The sequence below is a fragment of the Takifugu flavidus genome, chromosome 4, assembly GCF_003711565.1.
Source record: "Takifugu flavidus isolate HTHZ2018 chromosome 4, ASM371156v2, whole genome shotgun sequence".
Lineage (NCBI taxonomy): Eukaryota > Metazoa > Chordata > Actinopteri > Tetraodontiformes > Tetraodontidae > Takifugu > Takifugu flavidus.
The window spans coordinates 7615961-7634440 of NC_079523.1; the positions used below are offsets into that span (position 1 = coordinate 7615961).

Genomic DNA, 18480 nt, shown 5'->3' on the forward strand with positions numbered 1-18480 from the left:
TTTTCAGTTTTAATGGCCTTGTTGAGTCCACAGCCTATCTCCTAATAAACATTGAAAGCTGCATTAAAGTTAAATGGCATGCTTACGTTTACGCCCTTTTTTAACGACTCACTTTTTTGCTTGTTGACATCTGTCAATAAAGTGCTTGTTTGTAACAAAAATAGACACACTTGTGTTATAATACTATATTTATATATAATATAATATATAATATTATAATATCATATATGAAATATATAATATTTCATGTATGAGAAACATGACATCACCCTTGATACAGGAAGTGTCATGTGATACATTGTGAATAAGACCGTGAAGTGTGTGACACTAATACACGTGGTGGATGTTATTGGCAGAAACTCAGCAAAGAAGAAAAAAGCCTGTGATGTTCATATATAAACTAGGTGAAATTGGGAAGAAATAATCATTCATGTTTGATTGAACATGTATGCAAGTATCGCCACTCAACCGTGAGGCCTTTTAGCAGCAGACATCAGAGTTACTCAGATAATCTAACAACTACGCTGCCGCCTGCCAGTGATATTTAACTCATCGCTGCTTGGGGCTTTTATATGAGACAATCTTCTGTGCCTCAACATGCCAACCAGGAATGCTGCCTCCAAACCATTTAGATGCTTAATTACACGGTGTGCAGGATGCCAGATAGCTGCAGGGGACACGTTGGGGTTGAGTTCTGTTCTTCAAAGAGATATTTTGATATTTCAAGAGACTGAAGGCTGAAAGTTTGATGCTCTGAAGAAGTTACATACTGTGTAGGTGATAGCATATATCAGCCAGGATCTCTGAGTTACATAAATAATGTAATTTTAAATTATTATCATGTAGCACTATTGATTTGCGACAATAAAAGCTAACATTAGCAGCAAAACATATAAATCTGATATTGATGGCAAATGATCCTGTTTAGTTCGTTTTTCTTCTTGCAAAATGAAATAAAAATCCAAACACAAACACTTGTAATATACTGCAAAAAGTAGTGGGATGTAAATGGTTGAATAAGTGTCATATATATGTAGCTTTGCATTTCGCCAACTCCAGTCTAATGTTCTCCGCATCTACCTCCGGCTGTATGATCCGTAATCTTTAACATGTGTAATTTATCTGATCAACATACATGTAACATCGATAACAGCTGTTAAAGTTTCCTCATCCATCATAAATAGACACTATGTTCTTTATATTTACGCATATTTACTCTCATCTTGTGCCAGGCTCTCAGCAGATTAAGCCATCCCACACTGCACTGCTGGAAGATGAGTGATGGAATAATTACACTATAAATCACATGTACTGAACATCTGCTTTACAACTGTCTCTTCAGATGGAAGCTGAAACCTCAACAAGAACAAGATTCAACAAAATCCAAAATAGAGCCACGTCTAGTGTGTAAATACAACAGTTTGTAAAGGTTTAGTGTTGAAATGGCCTCTACATTGAAATAATGTTAACAATAAAAAGATAACGAAATTGTTCAGTCAAAAGTAATTAAATAACTTATGAAAATGGTCTTGCATAACTGATGTCTTGGTATTGTCCAAGTGTTACCGAGGTTGTCTATCGTGCAGGACAGCAAGTCTTCCAGAATAAGCCAGTGAGCAGACATGCAGCTTCTTTGGGTCGAAGCCCTTTTCAGACGTTGACATCCTGGGTTTTAGTTGATTAGTGCTGCCGCCTTGTGGTGAAGTGTGGGAATTTCCTGTACAGCTTAAAAAAAATCCTGGTGTCAAGTTTGTCCAAGTGTTATTTTTAGATTTTGGAGATTCTCATTACGTCATATTTGTTTTATATGAAATCGTAATTAAATAGCTTTTTATTTTTTTTAAAAAATGGGTGTTTTTGTTTTAGAATATTGGTCTTATCAGGTGTTTTTGTTTAAACACTTTCCTATTATTAATGTGGAGGTTGACTCAGTAGTGCTTTGCCTCATGGCTCCACCTCCACGGCCTCAGTCCCATGTGATCTGCTGTCAGAGTGAGACTCTGGGTGCACTTGTGTCTGACGACTCGACGACTTTGCGACATCCGGAGGCCAGGGCTTGAACGGAGGGAAAGGTTCGGCGTTTCTGCAACCATGGATTACCAGCAGAAGTTGGCCGAGAAGCTGGTCATCCTCAATGAGAGGGGAAAGGGGGTTCTGGTCCGCATGAACTACATTAAGAAGGTGAGAGATAGCGAGTGAGTGAGCGACAGAGACAAGAAAAAGGAACTTCACTTCAGCCACCAAGAAACGAATCAAAATGTATCCTTTATGTAGTAAAAAATACAACCTATTGATATTGTTTGAATACACTTATACACCTGTAGAGGATATGTACTATATAAAATAATACACATTATTTAATGGTACATATTGCATTCAGGCTCTTGAGGATACAAACCACCATTAATAACACCTGAAAAACAATAAAAGCTCAAAGTGTGAGAGTTAGATGATATGATGAGAAATGGGGGAACGTGAAACTGAACCCTGTTTATAAATGTGCACGCTGACACAATCAGCAGCCTTCAAGCTGCAACTCAACTTTTTTTTTTACTGCAAAAAGGAAGTGCAAGCAGGAAGTTGGTCAGAGCTGTCAGAGCAGCCTCCCCAAATTTCAGTTATTTTCTCCTGCAGTGAGACTTCGGGTATCACGATTCAGGTCTGCCAAGTAAGCATCACAGGCCCAAAAATGAGCCCAGCAAACTTTGGTGATTCCCAAAAAATAAAGTTGTTGGATAAGATTCGTTCTTGCACACAGGAATTAATGAATCGCTTCTGGTGAGAAAATAACTGCTGGCCCAGTTTAAATTGCAAACACGCTGAGCCTTTACGTTTCACATTGGCGACCAGCGGTTCTGATGGTTGACCCAAGGTCAACTGGAAGGTCGCCGCAGAAGGCATTAATGAAAGCAACGCTGATCTGAGATAATGCAACGTTCAGTAAAACGCGGTTGTGGCCTCTTCTGTCGCAGACGTGTGCCGACCCAAAGACGCGTCTTCCCCTGCTGACAGAAAAGGGCATGGAGACGGCCATCAAGTACATCAACAAGAAATTCCCCAACATTGACTTCAGAGGGAACATTGTAAGTGGGAATGATTTTGCCTCTTTAGCCTCCTCAACACTTTTCTTTATCCATTTTGCTTTGTGATATAAGCTTTAAAAAATGGTTTTTAATATTGTTAGTGTGAGGTTTTATTGTCACACTGCATTAATATCGTCATGAAATGAGGGAGGTTTAAATCAAACAGAAATGCAGCGGAGTACCTCCCGTGTCAGAGGCCAGAGGAAGAACTGCTTTCAGGAGTATCACAACGTCTCTTTGTTGTTTGTTGCAGCAAAATCTGATCAGCATCCAGCGACAGAAGTCGGAAGTGTTGGCAGCCACAAGCAGCTACTACGACTCTTTCCTGGACGTGATAGAGTTCAGGGTGCCCGTCTCAGACATAATGTTCAAAATCAGTAACAGGCTTCTGGCCTCACGCCTTTCAAACCAACGCGCAGCTCTGCCTGTTGTCATCTCTCTCTCCTTCATGTAGGACCATGTTTACGAGCTGCTCAACACCATCGACGCCTGTCAGTGCTTCTTTAATATCGTAAGCATCAGCAACGCCATCACATTTGACAAATGAAATCGTTTCTGCTGCTCTGGTTCCATAATGGTCGGGACACAAATGGAAGCAGTCTTTGGTCCGCTGAGAGGGGTCGCTCATTTTGATTTCAGGCCGTCAACTTCGACTTCACCAAAAACTACCTGGATCTGATCACCGTCTACGCCTCTGTGATCATTATGCTGTCTCGCATCGATGACAAGAAAGTGTTGGTGGGGATGTTCAACTGCGCCCATGAGATGACCAATGGCGCCAGGTGAGAAGCATTGAATGTTTAAACGCATCCTCCACGCATGAGAGAACTTTTCCAGGATCCAGGGAAGTGTTATCACATTATTACCACGACTTTGTGGCGCTCCTTTAATCACACATGTTGAAATAAATCCTGCAGCGACCCCTCCTACCCACGACTGGGCCAGATGTTTCTGGAATATGAGCATCCCTGGAAAAAGCTGACAGAAGAGTTTGGCCCTCACACAAAGGTTGGTTCAAGCTGTACTTCATAAAGAGAAACTTGAACAATACAACAAATCAATGTCTGGCTTTAAAAGTCCTATGTTACAAGGAAATTTGTTGGAACTGACTAAACTTATGAATCTTATTTGAAAGTGTGGAATAATATTTAAATTAAAAACACTTAAAATGTGTTTTGCAATGTTTCATTCAGTTTTTATTCTCTTGGTTTCATTTTTTCTACCCAAAAACTTGTGGACACATCAACAACTCTTCTCTGTAGTCTGTGACGGCAGCGTTGCTGTCTCTGAGGATGGTCTACCCACGCAGGAACCTACCAGCAGAGCAGTGGCGGAACGCTCAGCTCCTCAGCCTGCTCAGCCTCCCGGCTGCCATGCTGGACCCTGCCCACTGTGATACCGTGAGTCACCTTTGACAGCATTTCTGCTAAAGCAAGCGAAGAGGAGAGGGCCTAACTGAATCTAAAGTTCTTTTTTCTCCTCAAAGACATATTCCGTGTCCTATTCAATCAATCATAAAAAAACGGTTTAATCAGAATCTCTTTTTTTCTATCTTCTGTTCAGTCTGGTGTCTTCAAAAGGACCATTACCCACTTTTGATGAAATAATATGATCCTTCCCCTTCCCAATGAGGTCCTAGCTGAGCTCACCAGCAGCCTTTTGTATGATTAGATCTATATTTAGATATGACAGACAATTACAGTCCTTGTTTTAAAGTCTGTATAGGAGACTCAATGGATCTCTGGAGTATTCAAAACCTTCAAGGAGACTGGTTTTCCGGGAAGGAATATTACTCTTCTGTAAACTGTCTCAGACTGTTCTCAGAGGTCATGAGATCGAGATGTAAGCGTGTGCTCAGTTGGTGATACTTTGCTTGTTGTTTAACACAGATGGCCTGTGAATATCTGTCTATGGAGGTGATGGAACGGTGGATCACCAGTGAGTCCTGAGCATTAACATCAATAAACATCAAATGGGGGTTCCTGAGGAGATTCTGGGGCAGCTTATGCACCAGACGTCCTGCTAATGGATGAACCTTTCAGTGGTGTCTGGTTTTATTTAGATTTCGTTGTTGACTTGAGCAATAATCTTTGGATGTGTTTGAAAAAAAAAGTTGCACCCATTGTGCTCGTTCCAGTTGGCTTCCTGTTGTGCCACACCAGCCTGAATACAAACCAGGCCTCCCAGGAGCTGTGGAAAATGGGTCTACGCAGCGGCTTCTACCTCACCCTCACCAGAGATGAGTTTCTCAACATACACAAAGTCTCCGAGGACCTCTTTGACACCATGAAAGGGTCAGAAATCCGCACGACTCAGCATTTTTGCACACCCAAACAATTTGCAAGATAACTTCTTTCTTTCACTCACCTTTTTGTTGTTCATTAAAAGAATTTAAAGAATCCTATACACAAAGTCCTTCAAGGGGCATTTGTTTAAATATTTAAATATTATTATTAATTTCTGAAATTAGATACAGCAAGCGTGTTGCAGACATCAAGGAGTGCAAAGATTATGCAATCGTCAATAGGTGAGTTGCAGAAATAGGAAATACAATTTTTTTTTAATGAATATTGTTTTTGAAATGAGTTAATTAGCTCTGAGAAGCAAACAAACATCTTCATTTTCTGCATCCACTCCAGCGGAGCTATCCACCGAGAGAGGAGGCACTTTCTCAGAGGGGCGCTGAAGGAACTTCTTAATGTACTGGAAGACGAGCCGGGACTTCTGGGACCGAAGGTAAAAGTTAGGGCTACAACAGTAATGCTGAGAGTTTGGGCCACATAATTAGTAGAATAAGATAAGTAGTAAACAAACAACGAAGTAGGCAAATTCCGGCAAAGTTGGTCCACCCTTCCTTGCATGTTGAAAATCTATGTTTTAGTTCAACTTCTCTCCTTGTTCCCCATTCTCTGACCTGTTTAAGGCCCTGTTCATCTTCATGGCACTCTCCTTCTCCCGTGATGAGGTCCTCTGGCTCGTCAGACACTCAGAAACTATTCCAAAGATCAAGACACCTGAAGATTACATTGACAAGTAGGTTTGGCATTAATATGACACGCTTATTCATTGGTTTCAACACTCTGTAGACTTAGGGAGTTATAAATTGTGTTTGCATTGGTACCCCAGTGAATGCTGGGAAAGACGGTGCACCCTCTGACCCTAATTAGTGTTGAGACATTACCAACGAATGGATGGATGGATGGATGGATGGATGGGTGGGTGGGTGGATGGATGGATGGATGGATGGATGATGGGTGGATGGATGGATGGATGGATGGATGGATGGATGGATGGATGATGGGTGGATGGATGGATGAGTGGGTGGGTGGATAGATGGATGGACGGACGGACGGACGGGCGGACGGATGGGCGGACGGGCGGGCGGGCGGATGGATGGATGAATGATGGATGGATGGAACAACACCATTTTTTTCGTGAGTTCTTGTGTCATGCATATGGTAATTGTGTTATCCATTTCAATATTTGTTTAAGTGAGATGGCAGAGCTGCTGTTCCACATGGAGAAGTTAAAAAGACTGGTGAAGAAGTACAAGTACATAGTTCAGCGCTACCATGTCCAGTATCTGGCCCAGTTTGATGCTCTGGTCCTCAATGACACCATACAAGTATGAAACAGTAATAATGACCATCAGTTGTGATTCATGGACTGAATTAATAAGCTGTCCTTAAGACAGTTTCTATCTCCTTGTTTAGTGGATTTAGGGCCTTTGTTCTTCTCTACAGAACATGTGTGTTTGTCCAGAAGAGGAGTCAGTTCTGATGAGTTCATTTGTCTCTACTCTGTCTGGTCTCTCCATTAAACAAGGTGATTATAAAATGATCACTTATTCCCCCCCCCAGAACTTTAAACTTTATGCAAGACAAAGAATTTGATTTTGATGGTTCCATCTGTAGTGGAAGATAGGGAGGAATTTGACTTCAGAGGACTGAGACTGGACTGGTTAAGACTGCAGGCAAGTGTGGCGCTCTTCCCTTTTATCAAATAAACTCAAAATTCCAGACAAGTTTCATTGTTTATCTTCTATTTTTAGGCCTACACCAGTGTGAACAAAGCCCCGCTCCCAATTAAGGACTATACTGATTTAGCAAAAGTGATGAACATGGTTCAGTTTCACACCAAGATGGTGGACAATGTAGAAGAGCTTCTGCATGAGACATCTGAGGTGTCCATCCTCAGGTCAGTCTCCTCTCCTCTCCTCTCCTCTCCTCTCCTCTTCCTCTCCTCTCCTCTCCTCTCCTCTCCTCTCCTCTCCTCTCCTCTCCTCTCCTCTCCTCTCCTCTCCTCTTCTCTTTCATGATTTTCCCTCCCTCTCCAGCTTCTACCCTCGTGTCTTTGAGAAGATGTTCTCCCAGAGCAGTGAGAAAGTGAGCATGAAGCGGTACCTCATGGCCTTCCCGGCCGTCTGCTGTCACTTCAGCCAGTGTGGTCACCCTCTTTGCCCAGAAGAGGTCAGTGTTCAGTTGTCTGATCACGTTCTTGTCCAGCCACAGATTAAGTCTGCAACACCTGAATGTTTGTGCAGATGGAGACGTTGGAGAAGAAAAGCCTGAATCTGTGTGTCACCTTCCTGGAGCAGATTGCCAAGATGACCAGCAATGTGGTGCTAGAAATATGCGCCGAGCAGTGCAACCTCAATGATAAAGTAAGAAAACGCGAGTTCCTGTTGGGAAACTAAAACTCAAATCGAGGTGAATGGAACTTTTTTCACGCTTCTATTTTTGGATCCCACTTGTGTCTCCTGGATCAGCTGCAGCCCAAACACTGTGCTGACACCATCAGCGCAGCACGACGCAGGAAACTAAAGAAGCAGATGCCGAAGAAAGGAGAAGTCCAGAAAGAGAAACCAGGTGCCGAAAGCCTGAGGAAGGACCGGACTGTTGCCACCACGTCAGTTTTCATTTTTCTCTCACTGATTATTACCATCAGTCTCTTAAAGTCTCATTCAGCCTCATTCTTTTGGACACACACACAAAAAAATCAGCGTGTCATTATGAAGCCACGCATAGAAAGGTCAATATCGTATTAAACCAATGTCATACTATTGCTAACCGTCTCCTCTCTTCCTCTGTGTCTCTCTGCCTAGTGTGGACAAAATGCATCTGATGCTGACAGAGCTCTGCTGCTGCTACGGCCTCTGTGCTGAATTTGTCGTCTTCAATCACGCCATCACCCCCACAGAGTTTCTTCTTTCCCACCTGGAGATCTGCCTCTCTGAGTAGGCTGCGTTGGGGGATGAGGCCATGATCCGATTTGCCTTATTTGTGTAATAAGTCCTGAGGGTGCACTAAAGTGACACAGGTTTTCTTCTCTTAAATAGCTGGTCTCAACATCAGTTCTGTCAAGTGGCCCGAAAGAGACGCCATAAAATATATGTATAAACCGTCATCATCTGGAGAAAAAAGAAAAAAGAAACTTTATTGGCTCTAAATCTTTGAAGCTTGGCCAGAGTGTAATACCTCCTCAATGACTGCCATCAACTTTCCTTTTATATTCAGATTCTTCTGTGTCAGGCTGCGTTGCGTCCACTTAAAAATCAGAGGAGGGAGCCAGCGTGTCACTAACTCGCCCTGCGTCGTTTAACTGCTAACTGTTATTTGGATTTGTGATTGGTACCAGGGCAACATAATGTTTCTGGAAGCTCTGCTTAGTCTCTCAGTCACGACTGATGATTATCTCCTCTGTCACCCAAAAAGGATCCACCACTCAAATGCGCTAAATTGTAAATACTGCTTGGTTAGCGGGGTAGCACAACAGATGCAGGGCCCTCACTAAATAAATAAGTAAATAAATAGACCTGCAATAAATGTGCTGATCACTGTATCGTACGCACCACGCCACCATGGCTCGTTTAGCCAGTTCTTAAGTTCCATATGAGTCCCCTCTGGTTAGGCTTAGTGACGTTGGTTGAATGTTTCTCCAGGGTCATCGTGAGAATGGCCAATTACAACCAGACCACCCAGGAGATTGCCCGTCCCTCGGAGCTGCTGGTGGGAATAACAGCCTATACTACCAGCCTTCAGAGCCTCTCCAGCTACATCAATATAGACGTCACCCGGCTAGTGAGGAGCGTCCGGCTGCAGCAAACACGGCCACAGGATGCGCGTGGAGTGCAGACCATTACGACCCTTTACACAAACTGGTGTGCATGTCATATACTGTACTTCAGATCCTGTTAGCACATATGTCAATTAAGTCAGCTGTCTTTGCACAAGCAAATCAAGTTGTTCATGCAAGCACTGTTTATCTTTTTCTGCTGCCTTCTGTTCTATCTTCGTCAGCCTTTTAGAGTTACTTTTTTGTCTGTAAATCATACTGCACTCACATTGTGTTTGGCTTTTGTCTCTTCAGGTTTCTGGAGAGCCTGTTGCGTCAGGCCAGCAACGCCCTCATCATCCAATGCCCCACTCTGCACTGCTTTGTCAACCAGAGCACAGACACCGAGCCAAGTTTTAGAGCAGACGAGTTTTCAGATGTGGCAGGTCAGACCCAGAGTTCCTTACGTCTCACTTATTCTCACTATTTCTTCCCAGATCAAGAAGTACCTTTAAATATATAAATGGTATAAATCTATAGCCTGTCAGTAAATTCTGGCCTTATTTGAAAGAAGGAGTTATTCACACACGGTAGAAAGGTCAACAGGTTCCAGGGTTCTCTTGTTCTGAAGTTTTAATGACCTCAGTTCTGCAGATAGGAGCATGAAATTCTTTTTAAAGGCACAATTTCCAGCTGCCGCTCACTCCTGTTACCAAACAGAGAGCTGAAACTCACTCCAGATGAGTTGCAGCCTGTGACTGTGTGAGCCTGCAGCATTTTCCTTCACACCGCCTGACGTGCACTTGACACCACCTGGCTAATGTAGCGCATCTCTTGTCACTGCAGCACACAATCATTCTCCGTGACTCCTCATTTACTCGTAGCTCAGTTTCTTTGGGGGTCCCTGAGATTATTTTCACCTGCACCCCTGTAATGAAATTCAAAATCTGCCTGCACACACTCTACCTTCGGAGGCCACTACACATCACAGAACTCCTCCTCAGAACATCATTGTAGTCTATATTTACTCTATAGTGAGGCAGCCTGCCTCGTGATGACTCACTTCCAATCCATTAACCACCTCCAATTTTAACCACACATGTCCTTATCCGTCCACGTTCTGGCGCAGATATTGAGCTGCACTGGAGTCTCTCATCGCTTCACTTGTTTTTCTCCCTCTGATTCAGCCACAATCAAATTTAGGTTTATCACAAGTCTGTTGCATTTGTTCCTGCAGAAGGTTTAACCTTTATGTGAGCACATTTGTGTAATTTGTAATGCGCATTTAGTCGCTTGCCAACATCAGTTAGCCTCTCCTTCCCTCCTCCGTGATCTCAATAATTCATATTGCCTTCTGAGCAGAGATGCGGGCCCTGGCGGAGCTGCTCGGTCCATATGGCCTGAATTTCCTGAACGAGAACCTGATGTGGCACATCACCTCTCAAGTCAGCGAGCTAAAGGTACAAAATTATGCAAGAGTTCTGTGGATTACGTGAGAACATTAGATACCAGCTGGGGGGTCTCTGCAACACCCTGCAGAATCAGAGTGTATTTTATTCTCCAAAAATCACTGATCAATAAGGTTTATCACCTGGTTTAAGGCTGTCTCTCAGGAACCTTTCATTTGCTTTATCTAAATGATCGTATTAACCTGTGAAATCTCTAAAATCATTAGTCATTAAAACCCTATTTTTCGGTCAGAAACTGGTGATAGAAAACATGGACATACTGGTACAGATGAAAAACAACTATGAAAATCCAGAGAAAATGGAGGGCCTTAAAAAGAAGCTTACAGGTGAGGAATGACAGGGGGATGTGTGTAATGTGGGTGTAATTACAACATCAGATGAACTACAAAGTATCAGTAATCTGGCTGTTATTCAGAGAGAATAGACTGCACAAATTGCACTGAGACATTTTACTCTGACATTTTACATTTTTTATTTTATTATAACTAGCAATAATCTTTCCTAAGATAAGAAAATAACAATTAAAAAAACAACAGTTCAGTCACCCACAAAGACTGTGTAATTCCTAGTGCCTTCTGTTGTTTTTAATTGAAACCATACTGAACTGCAGATAAGTGAGACCCTGCAGGGCGGTAATGCCGTTTCCTGGGTCCTGTGAAGGCCCCATCATGGTCATCTGCAGCAGCTGCTTTCATGTCTCTCATTTGCACTTCCAGGAGGAGAGAATGTGCTAAAGAGGATGACCATCGTCGGGGTGATCCTGTCCTTCAAATCGATGGCAAAGGACTGCCTGAAAGACGTAACGTCCATCATGTCAAGTAGAAAAGACCCTAGGGTTTAACATGTTCTGAGTGATGGGCAGGAAACTACGGAGAGTTTTTTCTTGTCCTTAAAAAACTGGTTTAATGGGGATTAAGAAAGCAAAATTGCTGATATGGTGACTTAAGTAACCAAGTAAGGAGCCACAGATCAGGAGAACAAGCATTAGTAGATTCAGTAACAGACCCCAACATTGTGCAAAAACACAAACATCTGAAAAATGTTTATAGCCTCAATAGGTGAAGTAGATTAATATTTAGATGAAAAGCCAGGACATGAAGGAAATATATATACAAAGAAAGCTTAGAATAATAATGGATAGCAGACGATGTAAAACCAGTGCATGATCTGGGAATAAGGTTCTATCAACGTTGTGTAGGTGAAAATTTGATATATTTGTCATATTTCCTATAAAAAATAAAATATACTTTCTCCTTATATCCGGACTTGTAGATCCTGCTGAAACACTGTCCCTACCTGATGGGCCCTATTGAGTGCCTGAAAGATGGCATCCATCCCGAGGATGATATCAAGGTAAACCAGAGCTGGGCACCACCCTCTGGGAACCATATAGGTGGACAAGTTCCGAGGTTGTCTATGTACATCCATCTCATGTTATTTACAATGTTTTTATTCATTGTATGATGGAAAAATGTAGGTTAAAAGTACATCAATTCTGTTTCATTCGTCCACATTTATTTCCATTCAAGCTTTTGGGGAATTGAGGGAGCAAAAGTTAAGACTGGTGTAAATACACTGCAGCACGATGAGTCCTGCATGTCGCTTATTTAGATAGCGTTCAGCAGGAGATCGGAGCAGCTGAGATAAAGACAAACACATTCTTACTCTAGTACCCACCAAATTCCTTATCTCCCTCTAGAGCAATCAGTTTGACTCAAGCTCACCCCCTCCTCCCAACCTCCAGTTATTACGTCTGGCCTTTAAGTGAAGCATGTCCTCCGTGCCACATCCGCAGCCAGGATAACCCCAAAGACGTCAGCAGCCCTCTCCTTACTCGTGAGAGTGACCGCTGTAGGCCCCGCCCTCTCAACCACATCAGTGGAAACATTCTGGCCAGATAGCCCCACAACGCGCGCATTCCAGAAATAGGTTGAGATCCGAAGCTGCACATCAAGACAAAAGAGACCCGCCGCACATTCAGTTTCGCTCCTGCTGCTGATGCGTAACTAAGAGTAGGGTGGAGGTCAGTGGGCCACCACCTTGTATGCCTGTAAAGAACCAAAGCACAATAATCCAACCATGGCAGTGTTACTTCACAACTATTCAATGGCTCCTTTGATGACAGGTGACTCTGAGTGTGTACGAGCTGGCTTCTGCTGCAGGCTGTCAATGCGACATCGACCCGACCCTCATCGCAGCCATTGGCAGCATGCAGACGGGTAAAAAAACTGCACAGATTCTGGACACAAATGCATCCTCACACACATATTCACATACAATTATCATGTTTCCTCTCCAGACAACACCTCCCCTGATGAGGAGTATAAGCTGTTTTGTCTGCTGCTGCTCTACATCGCCGTCTCCCTGCCGACCTTGGCTTCGGACCCCAACTCTCTCTTCAGCCGGGAGCACGGAGGTACGCTTTGGTGTCCAGCTGCTACAAACTGCGTGACAGTAATTTGTCCCCAGTGGGCTCTCCGCTGAATGCTAATGGCCACTTGTCTGTAAATTACCAGCTGCTGATAACAGACACTTTACCCTGTAACACTTAAGTGCCATTAGAATCTCTGCGTATCATATTTTCCAGAACGACTGATCAGGTCTGCAGGAAAGTATGCTGCTTAAGGAGAAACACATTTTTGTTAAGAGCCGCCTGTTTACCGACACAGTTGCTCTTGGCCTGCAGCCCTTTGTGCCAAAATGTTTGTCTTTGAGTCTGGATTGCAAGATTATGAGCAGCTGATGGCCGAGATTTTAATCAAAGGGACCGGCGGCAACTGTCGCTGGTTATTTTACTTTGCTTTATTTTCCATTAACATGCTTCACATAGCTTTAACCTTTGAGCCTTAATGGAGGATGGAGTCAAAGTCTGCCTAATTGCCAGACTCCAAAAACATCTCTGTGGTTGAGGTTAATGGGATAGCTGCTCACCGAGGTGCTTTTGTCACTTTTGTGTTTTTATGTTTCCAGGACACAACAACAACATCCACTGCTTAGCTACAGCTATCAACCATCTAAGTGCGGCCATGTTCACTTTCCTGAACAAAAATATTGAGCAGCACATGAAAGAGTTTCTCCTGGTGAGTATGAGATGTTTTTAATAAAGACTGTGGTGCTCAGGAGTCAAATACTGTCAGGAAAATGCACCTTTATGGTGTGTTTTGGTGGGGACTTTTCATAGTTGATCTAAATGGAAGGGTGGTTCTGAACACTGTAGGGAAAAGTTTGAGTTTGACAGAGCACACAGATGACGGTGGCAGAGATAAACAACTCTGACAACATTTCAGCCCAAGAGTTTTCTCAAGACTCTACCAACCTTTGCCCCAAAGGAGGTCGAGTCCATCAGTGTGAAAATGTTCCATTTCTTTGATCTGCCTTCAGCGAACTGTGTGTCGTTCCATAGATGGCCTCGTCCGCCCTGCTGCAGTTGGGACAAAATGTGGATAGAACGGAATGCAAAAACAGAGATTCTGTCTACCTGCTCTTACACAAGGTGAGCTCGCCTTTGCCAGATCCTTTCTGTGAACATGTTCATACATTTTCTCAGCTGTGCACTGAACTGTTGGTCTTGTGTTCCTATTTGAATGAACAGATTTAGCAATGATTACTTCACTACAGTCCATCTGGCCTGTGTTGGCTCAAAATTACACCAAAAAGTGTTTTTTCAACAGCTTTAGTTGCTTCAGTTCTTCCATTTCAACGGCCCTAAGTCCACTTCTGAAGAGTTTTAATCTGTTTTCATACTTTAATATCTTATGTAATCATCATCCACCCATTTCAGAGGCTGCAGGCAGACTTTAATAAACCGACAGCTCAACAGCGTAACACTAAATGTGCTCGGCGAAACTCCAGCCAAGGAAAAAGCTGAGCTGTAGATAGCTGACTAAAGTGTAATAACAGCAGTCTCATAAGTGTAATGCTAGATACATTTGACAAATTCTGCATAAAATATTACAAAGTTAGTGTTTAGCAGGGTTGGGTTCTGGTTTGGGCCTGGTTTTAATGTTAAACTGGAAAGAATGTCGGATACTTGAACGGTTTTCTCTTTTATTACCTGCTGGCTGATTGACTCAGATTGTGGAAGAATCTCCGTTCTTGAGTCAAGACATGCTGGAGAGCTGCTTCCCATATGTTCTGCTCCGAAACGCCTACAGGGAGGTCTACCGGGCCTTCGTCATCACCACTGGCTGACCACTGTGTTCAACACTTTATGTGTTGTTTGTATTTATGTGTCTCATTCCTCCTGGTTTGCACACTCTAATCACAATAATATATACATCCTGTTCCTTCTTAATGTTGATAATCTCATCTGTGATTCAGCTCTTACTGTAGCAAACAGGCCCAGTTTTAATACTAAATGTTCTAAATCCATTAATCAGTGTAGATTCTTATTAACATCAGCTTATTTTTCACTATTGTATTTTTTATTTTAGTTATTGCCATAATGGGTGCCATGACAACAAGAAAATATGTTTAATCTGATTAAACTTCAAAATCTGTGTAGAGAATTTGAAAGTATTTTGCAATAAAAGTAATCTAAATTATGAATAAAGTTATTAACAACAGTATGTTCTTTTCTTGTTTTTTCTTTTGTCAGCCATCCTTTAATACACCGCCTCTCCACGTTCCCTCACATGACAGCTTCCACTTCATTTTTCATGTAGAGTTAATACGACCCACTCAACTTTTACAGAGCCAAAAGCACTCGTTGCTAATTTTAGATGCTAACTTTGTGATTTATTTATTTTGTAACCAGCACCGTCCCATCCTCTTCCCATTTCCCTTCCACTCAACATTTTCTCGAGCTACAATGTTTGATCTGGTTGCCACGCTAGAGATAAATGTGTGTGCGCATGTGCGTATGTCTTTCACACAAGAGAGCATGAGGTTTAATTCCCAACACAGGTGACATTTGTGCACAGAAAAGCAAGATGAACTTGGAGCAAAAGCAAAATGGAATTGTGGCTGAAAGAGCAAATGTCTCTTTACAATCACAAACACAAAGCTTCAATTTGAAAGTGACAAAAGGTACAATGCTCTTATTTTGTTTCATCATTTTTCCCATTACGCACCAGTCTGATGTGTGAACTATCATTTCCTGTGAGAATGTGACACTTCATCTCTAACCAGCAGCAGGTGGGAGGAGGTTTCCCCTCCTATCTAACATTTAGTTTAGTTTTTTAAGCATTTAAAAACAGTTGTGTTGTACATTATAACATTAGAACACATCTGTGACATTGTGTTTTTGCATTTGATGCATCAAGTTACCGATGGTTGCCATAGCTGCGAATGCTCAAACGTGTTGCCACAGTGGATCTTGTCCCAAGACAGTAAAGACACTTAATGGTGGAAACTGATTGTGCTAGTGTGTCACCCAGCATCTCTCCTGCAGACAGGGAGAAACACACACACACATTCACACAGACTGCAAACGCCCCCAAAAAAAGAGTATACACACACACATCACCAGACGTGTGCGTGAATGTAAACACAGAGCAACATAGATTAATGTAAGCGCTAGTGCTGTACACACATTCAAGCTGAGTACACATTCTGGATTTAGATTGAGCATGTCTTTAGCATGTTCAATCTTGCATGTGGTCCAAAGTGGAGTTCAGAGGTCATGACACCGACTAGCAGGAACCGCACAGCTACTAACAGACAACTCCAACTCAAGACATGGAGGATAACATTGGAAAGGTAAACCTGTTTTTTTGTTCTTCAATCTTTAAAGTGTACCATTTTTACATTACAATTGACATTTTTTTATTTTATAAGGAAATGCTTTACTTTTTTACTTTACGTTAGATTGCCCGGCAGATTTTAGTTCTGTTTTTAGTATTTTAATCATCAGCATACAAAAAATTAAATCGGACATATTAGCTGGGTGCTAGCAAGCAAATGACCATGTTTATAGATTAAACCTAGGAAAAAGAACCCCAGGTATCACCCAAAGTGTCTAATTCCCAAAGCTGTTTGACACCATTTCCATTCAGGTTTTCTGCATGTTGTGTTTGAGGCTCCTCTGTGAAGCGCGCTGCTGATTTGAGCGCGTTTTCTGCTTTTATAATCAGCAACTGAGTCCAACATTCCATGTATGGCATTGTTCTGTGCGAACGTGTGGAGGGATCAGAATGTGCCCTGAGCAGACATTCAGACCTTGGTGTCAATATAAGAATAATATGCAAAGATTATGCAACGATACACAAAGAACAGTAACGATACAGACGATGATGGTACGTTAGTAAGGGCCGAGCTCCAGGAGGGGACTTTGTTGTTGGGTGTGTTGCGTGTTAAGTAATTTCGTAATTAATTGTTGATTGCACTTCAGGGGTCTGTGGTTGTTTCATGTAGCCCTCTTGAGGCTAGATTTAAGTTGTCGTGTTTTCAAATGTTTATAAGATGCAGGTGGTCAGGTCAGAACACATAGTTGGGATTCTAGCTTCCTTTTATTTTGCCTGGCAGAAAATAAAACGTTCTCCTCGAATCTGTGACTTCAACAACAACATTCTCATGAAATTAAGTCAGTAATATAAAACTCTGTCGGGAAGGGGGGGAAGGGGGGGGGCAGGGAGGCCTAATAGTTAACATATGACTTCGATGTGAAGGTGCAGGATTATTTTTATTTAGGAGGAGCTGGACCAGGAAGCACAAGATTTTGGGAGGGGGTGTGTGGGGTGTCACAGGAATATACTCATGTGAAAACCATGATTTCAATTTGGAAAGAAAGAAAGAAATTTGTCTTCTTTGAACCCCAACATGGCGCAGTGGTGTAACCGTTAGAGCTATTGCCTCAGAGCCAGAAGGTTGTGGGTTTTATCCCCAATTACAACATGTGTTTCTGGGTTCGTTAGTGTGTTCTCTCTGTTTGGGGTTCCTCTGGGGGCTACAGTTTTCCCCACCATCAAAAAGCATACATTTAGGTCGTTGCCCCTCCCACATTCGAGTTGCTGCTCTTGCGACCGTCCAGTCGAGGGCTGTAAGCAATTAATTGCCCCAGGGGAACAAATTTTTTTTTTTTTAAATCAAGATGTTTGAAGCATATTTAGAAAGAAATGGGATAAACTACCTTTTTCCAACCATTTACTTGTTGAAAAAAGCATTTAAACTTCAGGAAAATAAAAATGATCATCCTTCCACTTGATGTGGTTCCCGTGAAGACCTGGGCGACTGACTGATTCCTTTATTTTTAAACCTCAAATTAGGATTTCAGCCTCTGAAGCACAGGAGCTGTGAGTAGTTCCTGGTTGAGGAGTCTGGGGGGACAACAGAGGGCGTGTGTCCGTCATCATCACAGAGGGACGGAGATGGATGACAGGAGGGAAAACTGAACAGAAGAAAATGGCTGGCAATAATCCAAGAGGACTCGTTTTTATTTCTTTTTTTGATGATGAGGGAGGATTTCATGTCGCTACGTTACTCATCTTCATGTTTTAAGTCATGTCAAAGAGCATGGGAGCATGAGAGTCAGGCTGACCCAAAGCAGGACAGGACAGGAGGGAGCCGGACGGCAGGCAGGGGTTTTTCCCAAGCTACATTCTCCTGTGACTCTCACCAAGCTATTAAAAAAATACCCTTGGATTAGGAACTGTAAAAGTCTTTGGAGATGGCTTTCATTGTCTTCTCTGGCCTGTTTTTTTTTCTTATTCCGCATTTCATTTGATGTAAAACTGCATTGTAATGGGATGCAGCACAGCACAACCCCCCCCCCCCCCATCCTTTGATACTGATTTTATAAATCTACAAAGAAAACTGACTCCACCATTAAAGTTATTGACATTTAGATCTGAGAGCTGCAACTTCCTCATCAACGTGCAGGCCGAGTCACGCCGTCTGACCCAACAGAACTCTGGTTTTGTCCCGCACATTTAGTA

The 18480-nt window shown here is 42.5% G+C and overlaps 1 protein-coding gene across 1 annotated transcript; it reads left to right on the forward strand.

The window, feature by feature from the left end:
- The first annotated feature begins 1985 nt into the window (after positions 1–1985).
- On the forward strand, positions 1986–15174 carry nckap1l (NCK associated protein 1 like). The gene is made up of 31 exons (XM_057029727.1): positions 1986–2181; positions 2973–3083; positions 3337–3429; positions 3538–3594; positions 3723–3865; positions 4001–4091; positions 4346–4483; positions 4973–5021; positions 5221–5377; positions 5554–5610; positions 5723–5819; positions 6007–6116; positions 6576–6708; positions 6827–6908; positions 6998–7056; positions 7135–7280; positions 7420–7552; positions 7627–7746; positions 7852–7991; positions 8188–8319; positions 9025–9243; positions 9453–9583; positions 10500–10597; positions 10839–10932; positions 11323–11405; positions 11879–11959; positions 12732–12825; positions 12906–13022; positions 13577–13686; positions 14010–14099; positions 14681–15174. Exons 1-31 carry the CDS (start codon positions 2092–2094, stop codon positions 14795–14797), a joined length of 3372 nt encoding a protein of 1123 aa, XP_056885707.1. The 5' UTR covers positions 1986–2091; the 3' UTR covers positions 14798–15174.
- The last annotated feature ends 3306 nt before the right edge of the window (positions 15175–18480 follow it).

What these genes read in the sequence shown, in the direction of transcription:
- nckap1l (XM_057029727.1), top strand. Translation starts at nt 2,092, where the DNA reads ATGGATTACCAGCAGAAGTTGGCCGAGAAGCTGGTCATCCTCAATGAG. An exon ending in GAGATGACCAATGGCGCCAG is followed by an intron (nt 3,866 to 4,000) that starts GTGAGAAGCATT and finishes TAAATCCTGCAG; the next exon opens with CGACCCCTCCTACCCACGAC. An exon ending in TCCTCAATGACACCATACAA is followed by an intron (nt 6,709 to 6,826) that starts GTATGAAACAGT and finishes TCTTCTCTACAG; the next exon opens with AACATGTGTGTTTGTCCAGA.